This window comes from Giraffa tippelskirchi, chromosome 4, assembly GCF_054371585.1.
Source record: "Giraffa tippelskirchi isolate mGirTip1 chromosome 4, T2T-mGirTip1v1.2.pri, whole genome shotgun sequence".
Taxonomy (NCBI): Eukaryota; Metazoa; Chordata; class Mammalia; order Artiodactyla; family Giraffidae; genus Giraffa; species Giraffa tippelskirchi.
In genome coordinates, this window is record NC_137278.1 from 132,192,935 (window position 1) to 132,218,707 (window position 25,773).

Here is a 25,773-nt window from a genome sequence, read left to right on the forward strand (position 1 = left end):
CAGGTTACACCACAGCGGGATGAAGTGGGGAAATGTGACACACTTCTTTGTATCTGAAAGCTCCTGCACTGACCTCTCTCACAGCACTCAACATAGTTTCCATCCTCAGGACCTTGAACTCTGGGCCAGAAAACACGTTTTGTCTTTTGTTTCAAGCCCTTGCTATATACTCACTTCCTGGTAGCCAAATCCAATGAATACTTTGCTATCCTTATTAACCACCCCTCTACAGTATTTGATGTTACTCATCACTCTATCCTGATGTGGTCCTTCCTTTGTCTCTGTAACATCAGTCTCTTCAGCTTTTTCTCCTCCTTCTTGGCCACTGCATCTGTGTTTCCTTTTCTGACACTTCTTTCTCTCAAAGTCTTTTACTGTTTTTAATTTATTAAGTCTATTCCAAAATCTGGTAAGTCAACCTCCAAAATATCCCCCACATGTATCACTTTTCTTGCAATGCAGATCGTTCCTTCTATCCCCATGGCTTTCATCCTAAAGCCTGGATGATTGCAAGTGAAAGTGTTAGTCACTCAGTCATGTCCAACTCTTTGTGACCCCATGGGCTGCAGCCTGCCAGGCTCCTCTGTCCACAGGATTCTCCAGGCAAGAATACAGGAGTGGGTTGCTGTACCCTTCTCCAGGGGATCTTCCCGACCAAAGGATCAAACCAGGATCTCCTGCATTGCAGGCAGATTCTTTATGGTATGAGCTACAAATTGGTCTCCTTGTCTTTCATCTCAAATGTTTCCAATCTATTATGTGATAGATACATGACAAACTCTCACTGAATGGCTATAGTGAAAGAGGATGAGAAATAACTCTCCCATACTGCTGGTGGGAATGTACATAATCACAACCACTCTGGAAAAATTAGCGTTTTTCTACTAAAGTGAACATACATTATCACCCTACAATTCCATTCCTAGGTATACAGCAGCAGAAATTTGTAAATATATTCACTCAATCACATGTACAAGAATGCTAATAGCAATGCCATTTGTATTAGCAAAAAAATTGGAAACTAAGCAGAGATTCATTAGCATTGGGAAATAGATGAGTAAATTATGGTATAATCATACAATGGGGTATTACACAGAAATGAGAACAATGTAAAGAATCTGCCTGCAATGCAGGAGACCCGAGTTCGATCCTCGAGTTGGGAAGATCCCCTGGAGAAGGGAATGGCAACCCACTGCAGTATTCTTGCCTGGAGAATTCCATGGACAGACCATGGGGTCGCAAAGACTCGGACACGACTGAGCGATTAACACTTTCACTTTCAATGGTGTAAGTTAATTTCACAAATATAATATTGAATAAAAGAACCCACATATAGAAGAGTATATTCCACATATACAAACTTTGAAAACAAGCAAAAGAAATCTATTGTGCTAAGTCAGTAGGAATTACTAACAGTAGATAATTTCAGGGTAGTGGAGTAAGAAGGAGGCCTCCTAGATAGTTCCGTTACTTGATCTACATACTGGTTACACTCAGTAAATAATAAGTTTGCAAAGATTCACCAAACTGTACATTGATTGATGAAAATTTATGTATGTATGTTATTCTTCAATAAAAAGTTCTCAAATCAAAGAATAAAAAAGGAAGTCTTTTCACCTGAATTGTGTACCTGAATTGTGTTGCCTGTTTAGCAGCATAACTTGAAATTCTGGGTTACACTTGGAGAATTCTACTCTTATACCATACTACTGGCACATAATACTGTTGTCATTAGGTTCCAAATATACATTGTCACCTCTCTAATGCTGACCTTTCTCTGAGCAGTGACAACTGCAGATACCCTGTGGCCTCTATGACTTCTCCACTTGATTCACCTACCATCTCAAACAGTGTAACATTCAACTTGTAAGATCACATTGACTGATGAGTCCTGCCCTCAATGGGCTTCCCCAGTGACTCAGCAGTAAAGAACCCACTTGCAATACAGAAGACTCAGGAGAGGTGGGTTCACTCCCTGGGTTGGGAAGATCCCCTGGAGGAGGGCATGGCAAACCATTCCAGTATTCTTGGCTGGAAAATCCCATGGACAGAAGAGTCTGGCAGTCTACAGTCCATGGGGTCGCAAAGAGTCAGACACAACTGAAGCGACTGAGCACGCACGCACCCTCAACACCCTCCTCAAAACACATACACAGGGACGTGCCTGGTGGTCCAGAGGCTAAGACTCTGTGCTCCCAAAGCAGAGGACCCTGCTCAGGGAACTAGATCCCACATGCTGCAACTACAAGATCCTGCATTACACAACTAAGACCTGGCTCAACCAAAATAAAATAGATAAATATTTTAAAAACACACACAAAAGCATTTCCTGCTTAAACATGCACTCCTTTTCAATTTCCTTATTTCTGTAAAGAGCACAACTACCATTTCATTCTCTTCTCCAAGCTGAAAACTTCAAGGGTTAATTTTGACTCTTTCCTTTCTACCTCATGTCCAATCAATCACCACTGGGATTCATCCTTTGGGTGGTCTCTTCTATTATTCTTTTCTACCCATTCCCATGATAATTACAATGGTTTGACATGTTCTGCTTAGATTATTACAATAACCTTCTTATTGGTCCACTTATCTGTAATCTCTTTCCCTACTCCACTAACCTGTCAGATTAATTTTACAGAAATGCTGTTCCCTTCCCTTCATTCCTTTCTATGAGAATACAAAAGCTTCACATTGTCTATGTGTGTGAACTCAGACCAAACTCCTTCTTCAGACTGGGGTTCAAAATGTTTCATTAACTAGCTCCACTCTCCCTATATAACAAATCACCCACAATTCTCTTGCATGCCCTCCCTTTATACAGGTACCATATTATCATCATATTATGTCTTTGCTAATATTATTTTCCTTAAATATTATTTAAGTACTCACTCTATTCCTATCCCATTCAGTTAAAAGCCACTATTCCAAAAAAAGTTTTCCGTGATAAACCATAGATCATAATATAAGACTTTTTCCTTTCTGAAATTTCTGTAACTTTCCATTCAAGGCAGTACAGAATAAATTCTATAGATAAAATTTGTTTTCAGCATCCGTAATTTCCTCTTTTTATATATCCTTTAGAAATCTTTTAAGAAATTTTCAAACATATGCAAAAGTAGAGAAAAATATAATGAACTCCTTATACCCATTATTAAAATTCAGTAACTATCAAGATTTTTGCTACAATCTCTTATCTATCATGTTTTCCCTTTTTCTTTGCTGAAGTATTTTAAAGCAAATCTTAGACCTTATTCATTTAACCTACTACTCTTCTGGATGCTTCTCTAAAAGTTACAGAAATTTTATTGCATAATCATACTACCATTATCACACTTAATAAAATTAATAATAATTTGTTGCTATTATATAATAAATAGTCCATATTCAAATTTCCCTGGTTATTGCCATCATGTTTTACATTTGGTTTATTTGAATCAGGATCCAAACAACATCTGTTGTTATATTTAGTAGTTAGTCTCCAAAAACTCTTCTAATCTAGAGCTGTCCCCCTTTCCCACCTTTTCCACTCATTCCATCATTGATTTGTTGCAAAAACAAGATAATTTGTCCTGTACTCCCAGACTATTGGAAATAAAAGCAAAAATAAACAAATGGGGCCTAATTAAAATTAAAAGCTTTTGCACAACAAAGGAAACTATAAACAAGGTGAAAAGACAGCCTTCGAAATGGGAGAAAATAATAGCAAACGAAGCAATGGACAAACAATTAATCTCAAAAATATACAAGCAACTCCTGCAACTCAATTCCAGAAAAATAAACGACCCAATCGAAAAGTGGGCCAAAGAACTAAACAGACACTTCTTCAAAGAAGACATACAGATGGCTAACAAACAGATGAAAAGATGCTCAACATCACTCATTATCAGAGAAATGCAAAGCAAAACCACAATGAGGTACCATTTCACGCCCGTCAGAATGGCTGCTATCCAAAAGACTACAAGCAATAAATGCTGGAGAGGGTGTGGAGAAAAGGGAACCCTCTTACACTGTTGGTGGGAATGCAAACTAGTACAGCCACTATGGAGAACAGTGTGGAGATTCCTCAAAAAATTGGAAATAGAACTGCCATATGACCCAGCAATCCCACTGCTGGGCATATACACTGAGGAAACCAAAAGTGAAAGAGACACGTGTATCCCAATGTTCATCGCAGTACTGTTTATAATAGCCAGGACATGGAAGCAGCCTAGATGCCCATCAGCAGACGAATGGATAAGGAAGCTGTGGTACATATACACAATGGAATATTGCTCAGCCACTAAAAAAAATACATTTGAATCAGTTCTAATGAGGTGGATGAAACTGGAGCCTATTATACAGAGTGAAGTAAGCCAGAAAGAAAAACACCAATACAATATACTAACACATATACATGGTATTTAGTCAATTGGTAAAGATAACCCTGTATGCGAGACTTCAAAAGAGACACAGATAAATAGAACAGTGTTATGGACTCTATGGGAGAGGGCAAGGGTGGGAGGATATGGGAGAATGGCACTGAAGCATGTAAATTATCATATGTGAAACGAATCACCAGTCCAAGTTCGACACATGATACAGGGTGCTCGGGGCTGGTACACCGAGATGACCTGGAGGGATGGGATGGGGAGGGAGGTGGAAGGGGGGTTCTGGAAGGGGAAAACATGTACACCCATGGTGGATTCATGTCAATGTATGGCAAAACAAATACAATATTGTAAAATTAAAAAATAGAAAATAAACTAATTAAAAAAAAAAATTTGTCCTGTAGAATATCCTATACTCTGCAATTGTCTATGTTTTCCTTCTTGGGTTATCATCTGACTCGTTCCTCTAGCTCTTATATTTCCTATAAATGGAAATGGGCTCTAAAGGCTTAATTAGATTCAGCACAATTGTTTCTGATAGATTGCTTCACCAGTGATGCTGTGTACTTCCTATGGGATCACATCTTAGGTTCACGAGATGTGATTGTCTCACTGTTAGTAATGCTGTGATTGACTAAGGAGCTCAGATGGCAACAGCCTATGCTTCTATTAAAACATTCCCCATCAAATATTTTATTTTTCATCCACTGATACTCTTTTCCTGAATAAATTATTTCGCTGGAGGATGTAAAGGATGATTATTTTAACTCTATTATTACTTCTATATTTACAAGCTGGCATTACTCTATAAAGAATGATTTTCGCTAGTTAACGAGGATCATCTGGTTACCTTGAAATACAGGCAATGCAGGACAAATGCTCAATTTTTTGACTATATGCCAATGTATAGAAAATGGAGTTGGTGCCCTCGTTATCTCCAATGGTGCAAAGATAACAGATTATCTTTAGTTCACTTTTATATTTTCAAATTTTTCTTTTGCTCTGTAGGGATATCTTCATGAACTCATGAGTTTGTACTGTTAAAATACTACATAGTTGTAGTATGTTAACATACTACAACTGTACACGTGACATTAACAGTGATATGTATTACAATAAGACCACTCCAGCTGTTGTGTGGAGGTTGAACTAAGACAACAGTAGGAGTGAATGTAGAGGAAATCTAGAAGGGCACTGAGGTTGTCTGGGCAAGAGATGATATACTTATTAGAGTGGAGGCAATAGAGGTGCAGAGAAAAGAATAATATTTGAGAGATATCTAGGAGATAGACTTACCAGGATTTAACTTATTCTATGGTGTTCAGAAAAGGAGGGGAAGATGTCACAAGTAATTACTGTTTCTGATTTGAGAAACCAGATGCTTCTTTATTTGCTGAGCAAGAGAAATTTGTAGGAGGTACATATTTGTGAGACGATAACTAGTTCAATTTGGGATATATGTGAGAAACCTAGCCAGAAACTGGAAGTTTACTATAAGATCCAGATCTAAAAGGAGATGTCAAGAAGTCATCAGCACACAGAAAGGATCTGCAGTCTTGGGAATCAACGCACTTACCATCCACCAGAGTAGGATCCACAGAATAAAATGAGGAAAAAGTCTAGGACCAAACCTTGAGGAGCTCCAATATTTAAAGATTAAAAGAAGAAGAAGAATCAGAAACTGAGAAGAAAAACAAAAACGTAGGAAGGAAACCCAGAAAACAGAGAATTTTGAAGCCAAAGGCACACAAAGTGTCTCAAGAAACAGATAACACTCAACTGTGGCAAAGCTTATCACAGGTCAACAAGAACCCCAAAGTGCCCAATGGATTTAGCAACAGAGAGGGCATTTGGTTTCAAGGAGTGGTGGGAGCAGAATCCAGACTGAAATGTATTTAGGGTTAAATAGGAGGTAAAGAAGTAGAAAAGAAAAAAAAGAAAAAAAAAGTAGGCAAAAGAAGTGATAAATAACTTCCTTGTTTCCTATAGAAGTTATGATATTTGGGGCCATTCAATGGATTCTACAAGGTTTCTCCCCATACACACACAGAAACATATGCCATTCTCAAACTTATATACATGTACTTGTTTTATTTCTTTAATTGGAAGAACCTAGAGAAAAGAGACCTTTCTACTACCTCTGAATTCTCTGTGCTATATAGGATGGTCCAAGGCTTATTGTAGACAGTGAGTAAATGCTTATTGAATAAAAAAGGAAAATGCTTTATTAAATACCTCTAAATTACTATCCATGAAAAGTTAATGAAAATATGCACAGAAAGAAATCATTCATTTAATTCAACAAACATGTATATAATGTCTACCATATGCTAGGCAATTTGTCAAGGACTCGGATTCACATTGTAATGGAGGAGAGATACAGACAGTCAAATAAATAATTTAAATTCCACAAACACTATGAAAGAAAAATGTTTTATGCTAATTTTACTGTCGATGAGAAATAATACATTAGTAGAATATTTATACATTCATGCTGATGTAAGTTAAAGAAGTTGACAGTAAATATAAAAAATGATCTAGTAAAAAAAATGTTTTTTTGTTTCCCATATTTTGCACGCTATTAAGCCAGATAATGAGGAACAAAAACAATAGATTATTATTTCCCCTCCTTTTCCATTTATATATTTAAGATTAACGGTGTTCATATATTTGATTTTTGACCTAGATCTTACTGTTACTTATGGCCAAGGGGAGGGAAAAAAAAGCCACATTTCATGAATGGTTCTGAGATAGAATTACAAAGAATCAATTGCATGAACCCGCCCCTCTTTGATTGAATCCTCTGTAAATTGAATAAAGTATGGAGGCTATTGGGGAAATGACATATTTCTTTCATATTATAAAGAAAATTAAATCAAAATGGTGTCTCTCATTCCAGAAAAGGAGATTTTTATACTGTATCATGGTCCAAAAGTGTGTGATTTATTTCATTATTAAATTTTTGAAAGAAGTATTTTCAATGAGCTACTTGTTAATCCTTTTACTTCCCTATGACATTTAATTCCTATTTTTGTTAAGTGTATCTCTGGGTTCAGAATAAAGCTTCAAGTCTTCCTTAATCCTCTGTCCCTTTACTGAAATATACTTCTATTTGCAAAAGGGATATATAAAGATAAGATAATAAAGACTATTTTTCCTATAAAATATGCAAGAAATAGGTAAAATTATTTGTGTCAGGTCTTGTTTTTTTCTAGAGAACACTACTGCAGCAAATTTGAACAAGTAAAGCAGAGCTGGGGCTGGCAGGCTAGAAAAATCCATGGCTGCCACTGTCACACAACCTGCAGCAGCTGTCTCAAGTCCCTCCCTCCCACGCCCAAGCACTGCCTGCCAGCCCAGCAGGAATGAATGGATTCTGCAGAGCACTATAAATGGTGCTGCAGACCCTGAAAATCTCTTGCTAAAAGCCAAAAGGAAAAATTATCTGCCAAAATACATATTTTCAACTTCGGTGGCCATAGCAAACCTCTTTACCTCTGAAATTTCATTAGCAACGTCAAATTGTACGCAGTCCAGAGTCATATTCTGCATTGTACATCCTTGTTGATAATGGAAGCTTTCTGAATAGCAAAAGAATGTCCACTTCCCAAGCAAAGCCTTTTGTCCCAAGAGGCAATTGAGCAACCACCAGAGTCTCTGATTGAATAGCAGCTGTATGAGGCTGGCTACAGTTCCCACAGTTAGAAGCCCAATCTTAGAGGAGAATTTACTGAATTCACATATGATTTACATTAAAAAAAATGCAGTTATTGAGCTGACATGTACACAGCTGTCTATGGGAGGAGACAATATTACAAAATGGTCTTCTTTTTCACACTATACAACTCTCTTCCTTTCTAATGTGGTGTCCCAGTAACTTTTCTCTTTCCAGAAGAGAGAACAATGCAGAATATAACTGCATGCACAGGTAGTACTAGCATCTAAACTCAATTCTCTCTCCTTGTATTTTCTCAATTCTATATTAGAAAAGATGATTCATTTTAAGGAACAATACACTACATAAAATATATCAACATAGACTTCTGAAATATTTCTAGTAGAGCAAGTATGGTATGTTCATTAGATCTGAATTATCTTCATGTTAGAACTACTTGTGTGCTTCCATATTTAGTATGATTGTTCTTTTCATCTACTGTTTTTGTTTAGCTATTAGGGAGAGGATGGCAAAAGAAGGTCTGAAAAAAAATTAGTTGAACCTGAGAAACCATTTTGGATGGTTATTGAATAATTTCTTAATTAAAAAAAAAAAACACATTTACCCAAGCCATTTTAAGCATCATTCCTATCTTCTCTTCTACTTTATTTTTAAAGCATTAGAGATGCTGAATCTTCACCGAATGTGGATTCAGTACACTTTGCGGGAGAAGCTGAAAGTAATTTTCCATTAAAATATTTCATCTCAAATTCTACGATTAAATGTTGGGGGGAAAACCTTACATTGATGATTTTAACTGCAGTTTGAGGTTTAAACAATATAAAATCAGCCAAGTCCAGTTCTCTTTCCTTTCCTCCCCCCACCCCTTCCCAACCCCACCCCGTAATGGATGCTCGGCTGACTGTTTTTGCTCAGTCTCTTTGTCTGAAGGATGCAAGCAGTCTATGGATGCTAGGGGAAAAGGGGTGGGGGAGAGATTACCTCATCCCATGTCGCTTGCACCAATCACCACTCTTCTGTCGTGGCTCCTCTGGGCAGATTGAGGGGTCTGGACCAACAGGAAAAGGCCTCAGCCCATCCCCATGGTGACCGAGTTGTATATAGGGAGCCGCAGACGCCCATGTGCCGCAGGTTCTCTTACATCGACCGCCTAAGAGTCGCGCTGTAAGAAGTAACAACCTCTCCTCCTCTCCGCCATCTGCTCGGCAGCCGCAAATCAGCAACTATGGTAAGAGTGTCTCCTCCGGCTCTTTGTGACGCTGGGTGGGGTCAGCCTCCCAGGGTCTCCTTGGAAAATCTTAAGACCTTTGTCCTTTACAACTCATTTGGGTAAGAGTAGCTTTACGCTTTATTTGCGAGGTTTAGCTTTGTCTGCCCGGGATCCTTGAGCCCGGCCGCCGCCTTAGTTCGGGGTGCAGGAGCCCCGCCACGACTGCATCCAGGGCGCGGCTGGTCGGTGAGGGGGAACAAAGGCGGCGCCTAGGGAGGTTTTGTTTTCCGAGCCCCTGGCAGCCGCGTGCAGCAACCCATCTGTCGGTCATGAAAAGGGGCTGGGGCAGGCAGGGCGGTCTTGGCGTCGCCTGCTCGGCCCCAGTGTGCGCAGGATAGTCGTGTGACTCCGAGAGGCCCTTCCTCGCGTTGTTCCCCGGGGACAGGGAGAGGAGTCGTCGACCGAAAAGACGGGGGTCGGTGGGTGTATCTGGGAAGAAGACTCGGGGAGAGAAGGAAAGCGACAAAGCGGAGCCTGAGGTTAGTATTAAAAAAAGGATCCCTCGCCAGTTCGTTGGCATTTTAGAAAGACACCCATGTATTAACAGGGAAAATGGTTAGTGGCGGCCGGCGTCGAGGCGGCGCAGGGGCGGAGTTGTTTGTTTCTGCTTCTCTGGCCTTGGAGCCTCTGGGCGGGGTTCGTCCTCACTAAGCCTCCTCTGTCAGAAAGACTTTTAACAAGCCTTTCATCTTTGCAGAACCGTAGGCGGTAAAAGATTTTTCATTCACTGTCAAAACTTAGATTAAAAAATTTTTTTTTCTTGAGGAGCAAAGTCACAGTTCACGTGACAAGCCCTTTAATGTCTGGTCTGGGGCCGCCCCGCCCTGGCTGACTCCGGTGTGTCTGTCTTGATCGCTCGTTCAGCGAGAGAAAAGGCCGATTTTGTGAGCCAGGGTGCTCTAACGCGGAGGACCCAGGGAAACGCCCTTCCTCACCACCCCCACCCCCACCCCACCCCGATTTGTCAATGACTAGACAATGGACAGACAAAGGAAGTTGTAACTGTAAAGGCTACAGAGGGGACACTCTCTACTGAATGTAATGAATATGAATATTCTGTGGTGGGTACGAAATTTCAGAATGAAAACATTATTTTGTTGTTTTATATAAAAATTTCATTATCCTTTCACTGGGCTTTAAGCTTGATAGCTTTTCATATTCTATTTATTTCTAGTTTAGGAACTGTTGTTTTAAAGATACTAATAATTTTTCAGTTTTTTGCAGTGGAGAAGATTCTGGGAAAACATTTTTAAATAATGAAAATGCTGCAGACAAAGAAGACTTATACTCTTGTGCAGCTGTCTTTTTTGTTCTAGTGCATCTTCATTAATTCATTTCAATTTAGGCATATGGTCCCAGGCTGGGTCAGAAGAGGAAAACTGGCAGATAGCACAATGAGATCATGTAGGCAGATGCTGGAAATAGAGCTTGCTCTGTTAAATAATGTAGCAGACAGTACAGGCTGGCACCAGGCACAGCAAATGCAGCAATGCAGGAGACAGTCCTTGTTTAGCTTCTAACCCCCTAATACTGATGGATTCTGCAGATAGACTGCAGAAGGGTGTGGCTTCTAGCCTCAGCTGCAGTACAGATGTCCATATTGAAATACCAAGTCCTATCAGAAGAAATGTTCATCTTTAAAGGTGAAGGAGGCAGTAATAGTGATTCCAATTAACTGATTGAATTTACTTCATTTTACAAAAATTTTGTGCTTGACTTTTTTAAATATGAAAAATCTTCTATTCAAGTATGGCTGTTGGAACAATTGGGTTGCACCATGTGCTTGACAGTGCAGTCTTATTATTCAGACCACACCCATCTGCAGCATTTGTAGCAGGTGCTTTTCTTTAACTGTTTCTATTATGTTATGGATATGACCTCAAATAAATTTGAAGAATATTTGTATATTACTAGAAATAGTTTTGGAAATTTACTGAAAATTGAAAATGCTAATATAACTAATTTTACAATTTTTTCTTTTCCTTCCCACAGCGTGAGTGCATCTCCATCCACGTTGGCCAGGCTGGTGTCCAGATTGGCAATGCCTGCTGGGAGCTCTATTGCCTGGAACACGGCATCCAGCCTGATGGCCAGATGCCAAGTGACAAGACTATTGGCGGAGGAGACGACTCCTTCAACACCTTCTTCAGTGAGACAGGCGCTGGCAAGCATGTGCCCAGGGCAGTGTTTGTAGACCTGGAACCCACAGTCATTGGTGAGTTGACCTCAGTAGCTTCAATGAGAATCCTGGGAGTCTGATACAGGAGGTGTGTCCTGTGGGCTCCACTGATACCCTGGGGTGGAGCAGACTTGTGTGGGTTGTTGCTGATGGGTGGCTGCTTCATTTTCCTTTTCCAGATGAGGTTCGCACTGGCACCTACCGCCAGCTCTTCCACCCTGAGCAACTCATCACAGGCAAAGAAGATGCCGCCAATAACTATGCCCGAGGTCACTACACCATTGGCAAGGAGATCATTGACCTCGTCTTGGACCGAATTCGGAAACTGGTATGTTTATTCTCAAGAATCAAGTAAATTGATGAGCCTAGGGGAGATATTTGAAATATGCTCTTTTTTTTTTTTTCAAACACAACTGAAATGCAATAGTGAGGTTAATTATTCCTTTATAGTTTTTTAAAAGTTCAATTAAAATATGGACTATTTGATGTCATTTGATAAATATTCATGAAGATATTTTTAATAAAGAAATGCTGAGTAATTTAAGGAAGGTCTACATTTTAAAAGTTTCTGTCAAAATGCAATCTAATTCTTTGGAATTCACATGAAAAGTGAAAATCTTTACTATGATGACATCACCAAGAGTAATAACTGTTTTCTATATTCACCTTTTTTAACAGGCTGACCAGTGCACAGGTCTTCAGGGCTTCTTGGTTTTCCACAGCTTTGGTGGGGGAACTGGTTCTGGGTTCACCTCCCTGCTGATGGAACGCCTCTCTGTCGATTATGGCAAGAAGTCCAAGCTGGAGTTCTCCATTTACCCAGCCCCCCAGGTTTCCACAGCTGTCGTTGAGCCCTACAACTCCATCCTCACCACCCACACCACCCTGGAGCACTCTGATTGTGCCTTCATGGTAGACAATGAGGCCATCTATGACATCTGTCGTAGAAACCTCGACATTGAGCGCCCAACATATACTAACCTGAATAGGTTGATAGGTCAAATTGTGTCCTCCATCACTGCTTCCCTGAGGTTTGATGGAGCCCTGAATGTGGATCTGACCGAGTTCCAGACCAACCTGGTGCCCTATCCTCGTATCCACTTCCCTCTGGCCACATACGCCCCTGTTATCTCTGCTGAGAAAGCCTACCATGAACAGCTTTCTGTAGCAGAGATCACCAATGCTTGCTTTGAGCCAGCCAACCAGATGGTGAAATGTGACCCTCGCCATGGTAAATACATGGCCTGCTGCCTGTTGTACCGTGGCGACGTGGTTCCCAAAGATGTCAATGCTGCCATTGCCACCATCAAGACCAAGCGTACCATCCAGTTTGTGGACTGGTGCCCCACTGGCTTCAAGGTTGGCATTAACTACCAGCCTCCCACTGTGGTACCTGGTGGAGACCTGGCCAAAGTACAGCGAGCTGTGTGCATGCTGAGCAACACCACAGCCATCGCTGAGGCCTGGGCTCGCCTGGACCACAAGTTTGACCTGATGTATGCCAAGCGTGCCTTTGTTCACTGGTACGTGGGTGAGGGCATGGAGGAAGGCGAGTTTTCTGAGGCCCGTGAGGACATGGCTGCCCTTGAGAAGGATTATGAGGAGGTTGGTGTGGATTCTGTGGAAGGAGAGGGAGAGGAAGAAGGAGAGGAATACTAAAGTTAAAATGTCACAAAGGTGCTGCTTTTACAGGGAAGCTTATTCTGTTTCAAACATTGAAAAGTTGTGGTCTGATCAGTTAATTTGTATGTAGCAGTGTATACGCTCATATACAATTACTGACCTATGCTTTAAAACCTGATGCTTTGTTACAGACCCAAGCTATCCATTCTCTGATGGGTTTGAATAAAGTATTCCCTGTCTTAAATGAGCTCAGTCTTGTGTTTTCTATTCAGGTGTCCGAAAGTTTTCATCTGTTCAGTACATTGAGAAGAAAGAATAACTGTTGACTGTGGCTTATACATATTCTACACAGCAACTTGGTTTTTAATTTTAAATTGTCCTAGTATATTCTAAAACACATAAAATGTAAAATACATACCTAAAAATTATAATTAGATGTAAATAAACTGTACTTCAACTTTAAAAATTGATTTTTAAAAAAGGTAAAGAATACCATTAGGTAACATCCATGCTCCTCTTTAAGTTTTGACACCATTATAATAGTTAAATTCCTGGTTCTTTGAGAAATTATATCTAATGCACAACTAAAATTTGGTTGACTGCTGAGTCTCATGGAACTAAACAGATAAAATGGTGAATATTCCAAATGCATCATGAGGGCTTATAAGCCTATTTTCATGTGCCTCATCCCCTTGGCAAGTGTCTAGTGCCATCATGCTTCCTCTGCCCTGGGTTCTAAAAAGATGTCTGTTCTCTCCAAGCAGTTTCCTACTATACTAGACCTAGTCCTTTACTTTCTTCTCTCCAAATTTATTTTTAGCTGAATATCACAAAAAAAGCCTGATACACTTATTCACTCTAATGTATTAATTTTGTATCTGAACTTTAATTCTCAAAGGATTTTCTTATTTTAATATGAGACAATAACTTCAAAGGATATAACTCTAATAGTGTAATTGTAGACAACAACCAACATGGTGAAAGAAACAGTTTTGGACTAAGGACTTCAGCAATAGAGGTCAGCTGCCAGTCCAACTGGTGAAAAGGCTAAGAACCCAGGAACAGCAAGTTGTCTTGTGCCATCATGTTACCTTGTTCTGGGATAATACCCAGTGATGATGAAATGATTTTCTGGTATTAACTACCCATTTAATCTATTTTTTCTTTGGTGCTGCAAACTAAGGGGTATAATAGTATTGTAGTACTATATTCAGTTTAGTGTAAGTTAATAGAAATAAATAAGATCAACTAATTTGAAAGTCAATCCAGTATTCCTTAGCAGTTTTTTTTTTTTTAATATTTATCTATTTGGCTGTGCTGGGTCTTAGTTGTGACACTCAAGATCTCCGATCTTCGTTGTGGATGCAGGATCTTTAATTGCATGAGGGATCTTTAGTGAGTTCATAGCTGAAGCATGTGGGATCTAGTTCCCTCATCAGGGATCAAACCCTGGGTCCCCTGTATTGCAAGTGCAGAGTCTTAGCTACTGGACCAAGAGGGGAGTTCTGCTCAGCAGTTTTAACTAAAGTTAATGGAAACAGATTCGATGCCCAAGAGTAAAAGGTTTTGCTCATTCAGATAAAAAACTAGTGTGGAAACGAGATCAAATGTCAGCGTTTAATCTACACTCCCAGCATATAGCAAAATATGATACAAGGTAGATGTACAGTGGTCATTGGCTAGAAGAGTCAAGTATAAGATAAAATAGGAACAAACATAAAAATCATAGAGTTGAAAGCCCTATGATCTTAATCTCAATCATAAATATCAGAACCAGGACATTTTAGAGAAATGACTGATCCCAAGCCTGGAGCATGAAATACACAAGTTCAGCCTCAATTTTTTTTCTCATTCCAGAAAGCAGGGAAAATATAAAAGACCAAAGTCAAACCAAAAAGACACAGGAGTCAATTGAAGAGGCTCTCACTGATGATACAATGTGAGTATTGAAAACTATAGTACTGCAATGGATTTAACCGTACAAAATTTGTTAAAATCCATGAGCTCATTATAGTTTTTGTTTAGCTTAAAAAAGTTAATGTAAAAAATTACTAAAAACATTGAATAGAATTACCATATGATCCAGAAATTCCATTTCTGGGTAAATACCCAAAAGAATTGAAAGCAGGAACGCAGATATTTGTACACCCGTGCTCACAGCAGCATTATTCACAATAGCCAAAAGGTGGAAGCAGCTCTAATATTCATGAATTGATGAATGAACAAAATATAATATACAGGCAATGGAATATTATTCAGTCTTAGAGAAGGAAATTTTGACATATGCTATAACATGAATGAATTTTGAGGACATTACGCATAAGCCAGACACACACAAAAAAACAAATATTGGTACTTTCCTGGTGGCACAGTGAATAAGAACTCACCTGTTAATGCAGGGAACACAGGTTTGAGCCCCAGAGGATCCCACATGCCGCGGAGCAACTAAGCTCGTGTGCCACAACTGCTGAGTCCAAGCTCTAGAGCCAGAGAGCCGCAACTACTGAAGCCCACTTGCCTAAAGATGGTGATCCACAACAAGAGAAGCCTCTGCAATGAGAAGCCACACGAAGAGTAGCTCCCACTCACTACAACTAAAGAAAGCCCACATGCAGCAATGAAAACCAGCACAGCCAAAAATAAATAATTTTTTTTAAAAGCAAGTATAGACTCATTCCACTTATGAGGTAACTAGAATGGTCAAATTCATAGAGACAGAAAATAGAATAGGAGTTCCCAGGGCATGGGGGGAAGCATATAATGGGAAGTTATTGTTTAAAGGATACACTGTTTCATCTGTTTGGAATGATAAATAGTGGTGATGGTTGCACAACAATGTGAATGTACTTAATGCGACAACTTCAACTGGACATTTAAAAGAGGTTAAAATGTAAGCAACAGGGATATATTGTACAGCACAGAGAAATATAGCCATTATTTTATAATAACTTTTATTTTCATTGAAGTGTAGTTGAATGCCAAAGAATTGACGACTTCGAACTGTGGTGCTGGAGAGGACTCCTCAAAGTCCCTTGGACAGCAAGGATATCAAACCAGTCAATCCTAAGGGAGATCAACCCTTAATATTCACTAAAAGGACTGATGCTGAAGGTGAAGCTCCAGTATTTTGGTTATCTGATGTGAATAGACGACTCATTGAAAAAGTCCCTGATGTTGGGAAAGATTGAAGGCAGAAGGAGAAGAGGGCATCAGAGGATAAGATGGCTGGACAGCATCACTGGATGCTATGAACATGAACTTGGGCAAACTCTGAGAGATGGTGAGGGAAAGGGAGGCCTGGCATGCTGCAGTCCATGGGGTCACAAACAGTCAGACATGACTGGGCAACTGAACAACAAAAACAACATAGTTGACATAATATTTTGTAATAACTTTAAATGAAGTATAAGCTGAAACTCCAATACTTTGGCCACTTGATGCGAAGAGCTGACTCATTGGAAAAGACCCTGATGCTGGGAAAAATTGAGAGCAGGAGAAGGAGGGGACGACAGAGGATGAGATGGTTGGATGGCATCACTGACTCAATGGACATGGGTTTGGGTGGACTCAGGGAGTTGGTGATGGACAGGGAGGCCTGGCGTGCTGCGGTTCATGGGGTCGCAAAGAGTTGGACACGACTGAGTGACTAAACTGAACTGAATCTATAAATTATATTGAATCTCTATATTGAACACCTAAAACTTCTATAATATTGTAAATCACCTATATTTCAGTTTTTTTAAAAGGTTAAAATAGTACATTTTATGTTTGTAATATCTTACCACGATTAAACAAACAAACAATGGAAGCATAAACCAAAACAAATTTTTAAAATTACTTGTAGGGGAAAGGAATATGGTCTAGCCAGTCTTCTTTGAATGTATTTTTTATATCATTTGACTGTAGAAACATGTAACTGTATTATGTATTATACAAATGAATTAAATCAAGGTGGAAAAAATATCTAACAATCCAAAGCAAAATGAAACAAATCAATCTAACCAAGTATGAAGTTGGTGGCTTATTTACAAACTGGAGGATTATTTCAAGTGACTTTAAATCATAGTATTTTGGGAATTCCCTGCTGGTTCAGTGGTTAGAACTCCATGTTCTCACTGCTAAGGGCCCAGGGTTCAATCCCTGGTTTGGGGGACCTAAAATCCCACACACTGCAGGGGGTGGCCAAAAAAAAAAGAAGTAATTTAATTGTATATCCATAGTAAGTATATGGTCTAAGAAAGAAAAGGAACTCCAAAAAAAAACCTGCTTTCAATAATCATATTTCTATTAATAATATTGATATTGTTATTTAGAAAGTATCATATACCAGAATAAATGAAATAATTCATTAATGTTATTAGTAAACAAAAATCTTAAAAGTTATTATAATTATATGACATGTTCAAGAAAGTAGAGATACAGAAAAAACTTCTAGAGATGAAAAATATATCTGAGATTTCAAAAAAAAAAATAGTAAATGGGATAAACAGAGAACTTACCTAGTCGTCCAATGGTTACGATTCTGAGCTTCATTGCAGGAGGCAGGTGTGGGGGAATGAAGATCCCACATATTGCACAGTGTGACAAAAACAAAAGCTGAACAGTCGATTAGACACCACAGAAGAAAAGATCAATGAACTGAAGACATAACAATAAAAAGTATCCAAAATGAAACAGAACAACAAAGACAGAGGGAAAAAATGAACAAATATATGGATGTTAATTAGCAGGTGCACACTGAAGATGACTCAGCATTTTTAAACAGTTTGTAAACCATCAAGAATGAGATTTTAAACCTTTTGCTTTTATATTTTCTCAATTACAAACTACATTTAACATAAACTACCATGCTATAAATAAATTTAAAATAAATTTTATAAATTTTTAAGGAAATACTTTTAAGATTAGAATTTAAATAATTTTAAAACACTTTGTTTTTTTATTTGTATATACTATTTATTTTAATTAATTAATTTTTTTTTTTTTTGCCATGAGGATTGTGGACTCTTAGTTCCCCAACCAGGGATTGAACCCCCAGGGAACTCTCAGTTTTACTTGATTTTTAATTGTGGTAAAACACACATAGAATAAAATTTACTATTTTAACCATTTTTTAAGTATACAGTTCAGTAGTGTAAAGTGCATTCACACTATTATGCAACCAATCCCTTGAATTCTTTTCATCTTGCAAAACTAAAATTCCATACTCATTAAACAATTCCCACTCAACCCTCCCCCAGCCTCTGGCAATTACTGTAATAGGAAAGAACAAATCTGGACCATATTGGACCTGTTTCTTTTACTTTAACCTTTGTATTCTACTACTTTTCCTATAAGTTAAAAATGTCATGGGAATTCCCTGGCTGTCCAGTGATTAGGACTCTGCTTTCTTTGCTGAGGGCACAGGTTCAATCCCTGGTCAGGGAACTAAGATCCCATAAACTGTGCCATGTGGCAAATAAACAATGTTGCCTATATCCTGAAATAGACACAATAGCCCATCCTGGAGGCTTTTAAAGATATAAATCTTTTCTATTCATATAGAGATAAAAAGTTTCAGAACAAAATATACAAATAGCTCATACAGCTCAATAACAAAAACCAAACTAACCCAACTGAGCCTGCAGGGCCCAAAAGAGCCTGAAGGGGCTTGAGCACCTCCCCTGCTGACAACCTGGGGTCTGGAAGTGGAGTGGGAGTCTGAGCTGCCTCCCGGGCTCCAGGTGACCACTGGGGAGATTCCTCCTGCTGTGTGCCCAGGCTGGCAGCAAGGGGCCAGCCCCCACCACAATTCGCTGCCACTGCAGTAGCTGCCCAACACTTTGGGTCTGGAAACTGGGGCAAAGGGTGGGAGGTCCACACCTGCAGCCCCCAGTGGGAACTCTGACCCATGCTCCCCATTCAGGATGCAGTGCCCAGGCTTCCTCCTCCTTGCCCTCCTCACTCTGCTGGTGCTCACCTCAGAGGTGGCCAAAAAGAAAGACAAAGTGAAGATGGAAGGCCCAGGGAGCGAGTGCGTGGAGTGGACCTGGAGGCCCTGCACCCTCAGCCACAAAGACTGTGGTGTCAGTTGCTGCCAGGGGACCTATAGGGCCCAGACTCTGTGCATCCAGTGCCAGGTGCCCAGATGCACTGGAAGAAGGAAGGAGGGGTTTGGAGCCGACTGCAAGTACAAGTTTGAGACCTTGTGGGGCATGCAATGGGGGCACGGGCACTAAAGCCCACCACCCTGAAGGAGGCACAGTACAATGCCCAGTGCCATTAGACCATCCATGTGACCAAGTCCTGCACTCCCAAGACCAAAGCCAAGGCCAAAGTCAAGAAAGTGAAGGAAAAGGGCTAGCGGCCAGGCCTGGATGCAAAAGAGCCCCTGGATTTACTGGGAGCCCAGGCCCACATCCTCCCTCCACAGGCCCAAGATGTAACCCATCAGCACCTTTTGCCTCCTAGTAAGCTTTATCAATCATGCCCTGTTTCTTCCCTTTCACTCACCCACACCCACCCGAAGTGCCCAAAGTGGGGAGGGAGAAGGGATTCTGGGCAGCTTGCGCATCCCTCAAAGGAATCTGATTCCCCTGGACCCACTTCTCTTTCCCTAGTGATGTCATTACTAAGAATTAAATAAAATAAGTGTCCTTTCTGCACCACAACCCCACCCCCATGAAAGTTTTCCTCTTAATTTTAAAAAAACCCAAAGTGTTAGTTGCTCAGTCGTGTCCGACTCTTTGCGACCCCATGGGCTTGTAGCCTGCCAGGCTCCTCTGTCTGAGCAGAGGACCTAAATAGACATTTCTCCAAAGAAGACATACAGATGGTCAACACGCATTTGAAAAGATGCTCAACATCACTATTAGAGAAATGCAAATCAAAGCTACAATGAAGGGACTTCCCTGGTGGTTCAGTGGTTAAGGTCTGCCTGACAATGCAGGGACATGGGTTGGGTTCAATTCCTGGTCTAGGAAGATTTCACGTACACAGGGCAACTGAGTCTGAGTGCCACAACTACTGAAGCCTGTGTGCTCTAGAGCCCATGCTCTGCAACAAGACAAGCCACCGAAATGAGAAACCTGAACACCACAGTTAGAGAGTAGTCCCTGCTTGCTGCTACTAGAGAAAGGCCACACATAGCAATGAACACCCATTGCAGCCAAAAATAAATTTTAAAAAATTAAAAAAAAAAACTACAATGAGGTACCACATCACACCAGTCAGAATGACCATCATTAAAAAGGCCACAAATAACAAATGCTGGAGAGAGTATGGCAGAAAGGGAACCCTCCTACACTGTTGGTGGGAATGTAAATTGGGGCAGCCACTATGGAAAGCAGGATGGAGGTGAGTTTGAGCAAACTCGGGGAGACAGTTAAGGACAGGAAGCCTAGTGTGCTACAGTCCATGGGGTCACAAAGACACGACTTAGTGACTGAACAACGACAACACTGGAGGTTCCTTAAAAAATTAAAAGTAGACTTGCCATACAATCCAGCAATCCCACTCCTGAGCATATATCCAGAGAAAACTCTAATTTGAAGACACATGCATCCCCAATGTTCAAAGCTGCACTATTTACAATAGCCAAGACATGGTGTGTTAGTCACTCAGGCATGTCTGACTTTGTGACCCCATGGACTATAGCCCACCAGGCCCCTTTGTCCATGGAATTCTCCAGGCAAGAATACTGGAGTGGGTTGCCACTCCCCTCTCAAAGGGATCTTCCTGACCCAGGAATTGAACCTGGGTCTCCTGCATTGCAGGTGGATTCTTTACCATCTGAGCCACTGGGAAAGTCCAAGCTTCTGAAGCCCAAGACATGGAAGCAAGCTAAATGCCCATCAACAGATGAATGGATAAAGAAAACGTAGTGCATATATGGAATACTACTCAGCATCCCCTCAAAATGAAATAGTGCCATTAGCAGCAACATGGATGGACCTAGAGATTATCATACTAAGTGACGTAAGTCAGAAAGAGAAAAACAAGGGAATTCCCAGGTGATCCAGAGGTTAGGACTCAGCACTTTCAATGCCAAGGGTGCGGATTCAATCTCTGGTCAGGGAACTAAGATCCCACATGGTGTGGCAAAATATTAAAAATAAAAAAATAGAGACTTCCCTGGTAGTCCAGTGGTAATGAATCTGCCTGCCACTGAAGGGAACCATGGGTTCAATCCCTGGTCTGGGAAGATTCCACATGCCATGTGGCAACTAAGCCTATTGCCACAACTACTGAGCCTGAGTTCTAGAGCCAACAAGCCGCAACTACTGACAAAACATAGAGACAGAAAGTAGCATAAATGGTGTTACTGAGTCTAAGCTTGTACTGCTTGCCACAGCCCAGGTCAATAAATCAAGAGACAAGTTGTTGGGGCAAGGAATAGTGACTTTATTCAGAAAGCCAGCAGACTGAGAAGACAGTGGGCTACTGTCCCAAAGACCCACTTTCTCCAAGTTATAATTCAAGCTTCTTTGAAAGGTAAGGGGGTGTGGTTGGTCACTGCAAACTTCTTGGTGGCAGAATCCTTTGTTCTTGCAACTGTCCACCTAGGTTTGGTCACAGTTTTCCTATTAACCTCTGACAAGGCAAATGTTATTTTGTTTATCCATTCATCCCTTGATGAACATTAGGGTTTTCAATATCTTTTGGCTATTGTGAATAATGCTGTCATGAACACGGGTATATAAACATCTCTTTTAGACCCTTTCAATTTTTTTAGTTTTATACCCGGAAGTGGAGTTGTTGGATCATAATATATGGTAACTCTGTGTATGATTTTTTTTTTGAGGAGTCCCCAACTATTTTCCAAAGAGACCAAACCATTTTACTTTCCCACCAACAGTGTATAAAGTTTCCAATTGCTATATATCCTTGCCAACACTTGTTATTTTCTGGTTTGGTTTTTTTTTCCCCCCTCAGGAATTGAACCCAGGCCACAGCAGTGAAAGTGTGGAATCCTAACTACTAGACCACCAGAGAACTCCCCTTGTTTTTCTTTTTTTTATAGTAGCCATGCTAGTGGGTGTTAGGTGGCACTTCATTCTGGCTTTGATTTGCATTTCCCAAAAGATTACTGATGCTCAGTATCTTTTAATGTACTTATTGATTATTCGGATATCTTCTTTGGAGAAATGTCTATTCCAAGTCCTTCACTCACTTTTAAATTGGGTTGTTAATATTAAAACACATTTACCTAGCTATTTAATCTATGAGGTTACAACAATCTGGAGAAAAATCAAAATTAAAAAATTGAAAGCAAAAAGAATAGTTGTCTTGAGACATCATATAAATTTTACAATTACCCTGTATGTAACAATTTCTTCATATTAAAAAGTAAAATAATAATAATAGTGGTTACGGTTCTCATCTTATCCTTTTCTCTATCTTTAATTGAATGTTACTCTTGGCCTTGAGACAACACATGTCTTATAATTTTTTAAATCAAATGTATGGAAAGGATATATCTCAATGCAAGAATTTCTATATTATTTATATAATGTTAAGAATTTTTGTCAGAATGGATATTAAATTTTATTAAATGTGTTTCCAGTAATATTTGGAGACTGACATGATTTTTCTCCTTCAGCACATTGTAATGAATTATTCTAAAAGCTTTTCTAATGCTGAGTCATTGCATTTCCAGTACAAAACACTTGATCATGGTGATTATTCATTTTTCTAATGTGATACCAGATTCTGTTTGATGATGTGAGTTTTCACTCCCACCAGCATTATATTATTTTTAGTATAAGTTCACTAGAGTCCTGAGAATGGGCTGAAGGTAAAATATTTTCTCCCTGGGTTTTTACCAGTCTCATCTTGTGCCACTAAGCCTTGAGTGGTGTTTCCAATTGTCCTCCTTCTGGGGTGGGGGGCGGGGGGGGTGGATTTTGCAGCTCCTTAACTGAAAAGAAGATCTCTGTGTGAGCATCTTTCACACTCATACACTGTCCTCTATTATCTTTATATTTAGGTTGGGAGTGTGGAAGGTGGTGGGTGAGAGAAGGACGGATGGGAAGGCTTCATTGTCTTTGAAATGAGAGTTTCCTTTTACTTTCGTCTGTTGTCTCTGAGAGCTTTGGATCTGGAGGCCTGACCACCAGGCCATCGGCTGCCTGAGTGTAAAGCCTAAAGATGGTAGATGATCCCCAAGTCACAGACTTTTTGTCTCTGGAGAACTGCCTTCTTCAGAGAGGACATAGGAGGATATGAATTGGTTATTAGTTTCTGAATTTTGCCAAATAAAGTAGAATCTAAGAAGAAGAAAAAAAAAACATTTGAGTCAGATTATATACTTTTCACTGTAGACTGTACCTCACAATAGTAGGCATGATGTTAGCTGTCAGTTTTTCATATATGCCCTTTATCAGATTAAAGTTTCTTTCTATTCTAGTCTGCTGATTATTATTTTTTTTTATAAATGGATATTGGATTTTGTCAAATCTTTTTCTGCATGCATCTACTGAAATGATCAAGTGAGTTTTTTTCTTTTATCCTACTATTAATAATACAGTGAACTAGGTTCATTGCCTTTAATATGAAACCAAACTTGCATTTCTGGCATACACTATACTTGGTTTATACTTTAAAGCTGAGATACTTAACCTAGGACTCTGACAAACATAGATACTTCATAGGTGGTTCTCATGGGTTGATGAACTCCCTAATGTTATGTGCAAAATTCTGTGTGAATATGCTAATGGTAGATTGTCACCAAAGATAGTCACTAACCATTTATCCCATCCCTGTTGGTACATGCTATGTCTCCCATCAAGAGGTGGAGTCTAAGCTCACTCACTCTAAAGCCCACAAGCCACAACTACTGAGCCTGTGTGCCGCAACTACTGAGCCTGTGTGCCACAACTACTGAAGCCCGTGCACCCTAGAGCCCATTCACCAAAACAAAGAGTTGCCCTTGCTTGCAGCAACTAGAGAAAGCCTGTGCAAAGCAATGAAGACCCACTGCAGTCAAAAATAAATAAAGAAATAAAAAGATCAAGGATTAGTTACATAGGGCCCAGTGAGCTGATGAATAGAGTTATAAATTAAAAAGAGAGTTATAAATTAAAGAGAATCTATTCCTCTCCACTTATAACTCAGTCGGACTTATGACTGCTTTGACTAATAGAATGTGGCAGAAGAGAAGCTATGACAGATCTAGGTCAAGCCCTTAAGAAGTCTGGCAGCTTGTTTTTGTTCAGAGAGGTCATGTGGAAAAAAAACAGGACACCCCATCCAACAGCAAACATCAAGACCCCAAACATGGGAATGTGATCATCCTAGGCAGTCCAGCCTCTGCTAAAATCCCAGCTGGATGCAACTATTACATGAGTTAGCCCGATGACACCATGTGGAACAGAACTGTCCATAACTCAATTAATCATAAGAAATAATAAGTGACTTTTATTTTAAGTCGATAAGTTTTGGGGTAGTTTGTTACACAGCAATAGATATCTGAAACAGTGCTCACCCATACATCTGGAGAGAAAACATAGTTTTTATCAGATCCTCCAAAACAGTTAAAACCACTAGAGGAATGAAAGAGTGAATATTTTTTAGGAAACACCCAATAATTTTCCTTTTTTTTTTCCAGTGTTTTTGATAGATATTAGCAGCAATGTGCTTAAGATTATAATCTTTTGCCCTGTATTAGTAGATGATAACTACTGAATTTGGCAATTAAATGAAAGGTCATATGCTTTACAATCTAATGCAACTGACAACCTAAGGTGAAAAGTGAGAAAACTTACGGGACCATCCCTCCTCTATTCTGAAACAAGTTCAAGGACTACTTTAAAGTTCTTCAAAACTCCTTACCAAAAAACATACATATGAACATGTGGAATAATACACACAAAAATTATATGCAGAGGAATGAACAAAAGCAAACCAAATGAACCAAAGTTCTATATCATAAAATATAGTAAAAATATGTTTGCGTACATAAAACAGCTGAATGTATTCAACTGTAATCATAACTAGTGCACCCACGGTGGGAAGTGAGTGTGATCTGAAACTGAGCTACAACCTACCCAGGTAGAATCTGGGTAAAAATTGACTGAGACATAGGGCATGGTTTCCATCTGATAACTGAGATGGGATAGAGAACAGGGTTAGAAGGAGAATGGTAATATTGTAGACAACTAGTTCCTATCAAATAACAGGCATAATGCATCACAAAGGTCCAAGATATTATGGCAAAGAGAAGCTGCTGCTGTTGCTGCTTAGTCACTCAGTCATGTCCGACTCTTTGTGACCCCATGGACCTTAGCCCACCAGACTCCTCTGCCCATGGGATCCTCCAGGCAAGAATACTGGAGTGGGTTGCCATTTCCTTTTCCAGGGGATCTTCCCAACCCAGGGATCTCCGGCATTGCTGGCAGATTCTTTATCACTGAGCCACCAGGGGAGAAGCTAACCCTAGAAAAAGGAACTTAAAAAGATCAGGCAAGGTACCCAGAGAGTTCAAAGAGAATACATCAGGGACCCAGGCAAGGCTTGCTAGGCAGACTATCTGGCTCCCGTGTTGGGCATTATTTAGGAAAACAACAGCTAAATGTTTCGTCAAGTGTCCAGGATATTGAGAAGGCCAAGATATCCAAGATCTGACCTACAGATGAAAGACAAACCCAGGATTCTGGGTGGCATTCATAGAAATCCTTGC

General features: G+C 39.9%; 2 protein-coding genes and 1 pseudogene across 15 annotated transcripts in view; 2 read left to right on the plus strand and 1 right to left on the minus strand.

Moving 5' to 3' along the window:
- LOC145547347 (tubulin alpha-1C chain-like) overlaps positions 1-9,483 on the minus strand; it is a 92,902-nt gene extending 83,419 nt beyond the window's left edge. For all 12 annotated transcript variants that reach the window (XM_081596720.1, XM_081596726.1, XM_081596717.1 and 9 more), the window contains exon 1: positions 9,025-9,483. The gene's annotated coding sequence lies outside the window, so the exon portion shown is untranslated. The remainder of the gene's footprint in view (positions 1-9,024) is intronic.
- LOC145547346 (tubulin alpha-1A chain) lies at positions 9,171-17,116 on the plus strand. 3 transcript variants are annotated; one of them, XM_081596709.1, is made up of 6 exons: positions 9,171-9,271; positions 11,306-11,528; positions 11,672-11,820; positions 12,171-13,097; positions 13,388-15,054; positions 16,082-17,116. In XM_081596709.1, exons 1-5 carry the CDS (start codon positions 9,269-9,271, stop codon positions 13,439-13,441), a joined length of 1,356 nt encoding a protein of 451 aa, XP_081452835.1. In that variant the 5' UTR covers positions 9,171-9,268; the 3' UTR covers positions 13,442-15,054; positions 16,082-17,116. The 3 variants fall into 3 exon arrangements, with proteins under 3 accessions (XP_081452835.1, XP_081452836.1, XP_081452834.1); XM_081596710.1 differs by lacking the exons at positions 13,388-15,054; positions 16,082-17,116 and having other exon boundaries at positions 9,171-9,792; positions 12,171-13,359; XM_081596708.1 differs by lacking the exons at positions 13,388-15,054; positions 16,082-17,116 and having other exon boundaries at positions 12,171-13,359.
- A 1,905-nt stretch (positions 17,117-19,021) lies between these two features.
- LOC145545651 (midkine pseudogene) lies at positions 19,022-19,458 on the plus strand (annotated as a pseudogene).
- The last annotated feature ends 6,315 nt before the right edge of the window (positions 19,459-25,773 follow it).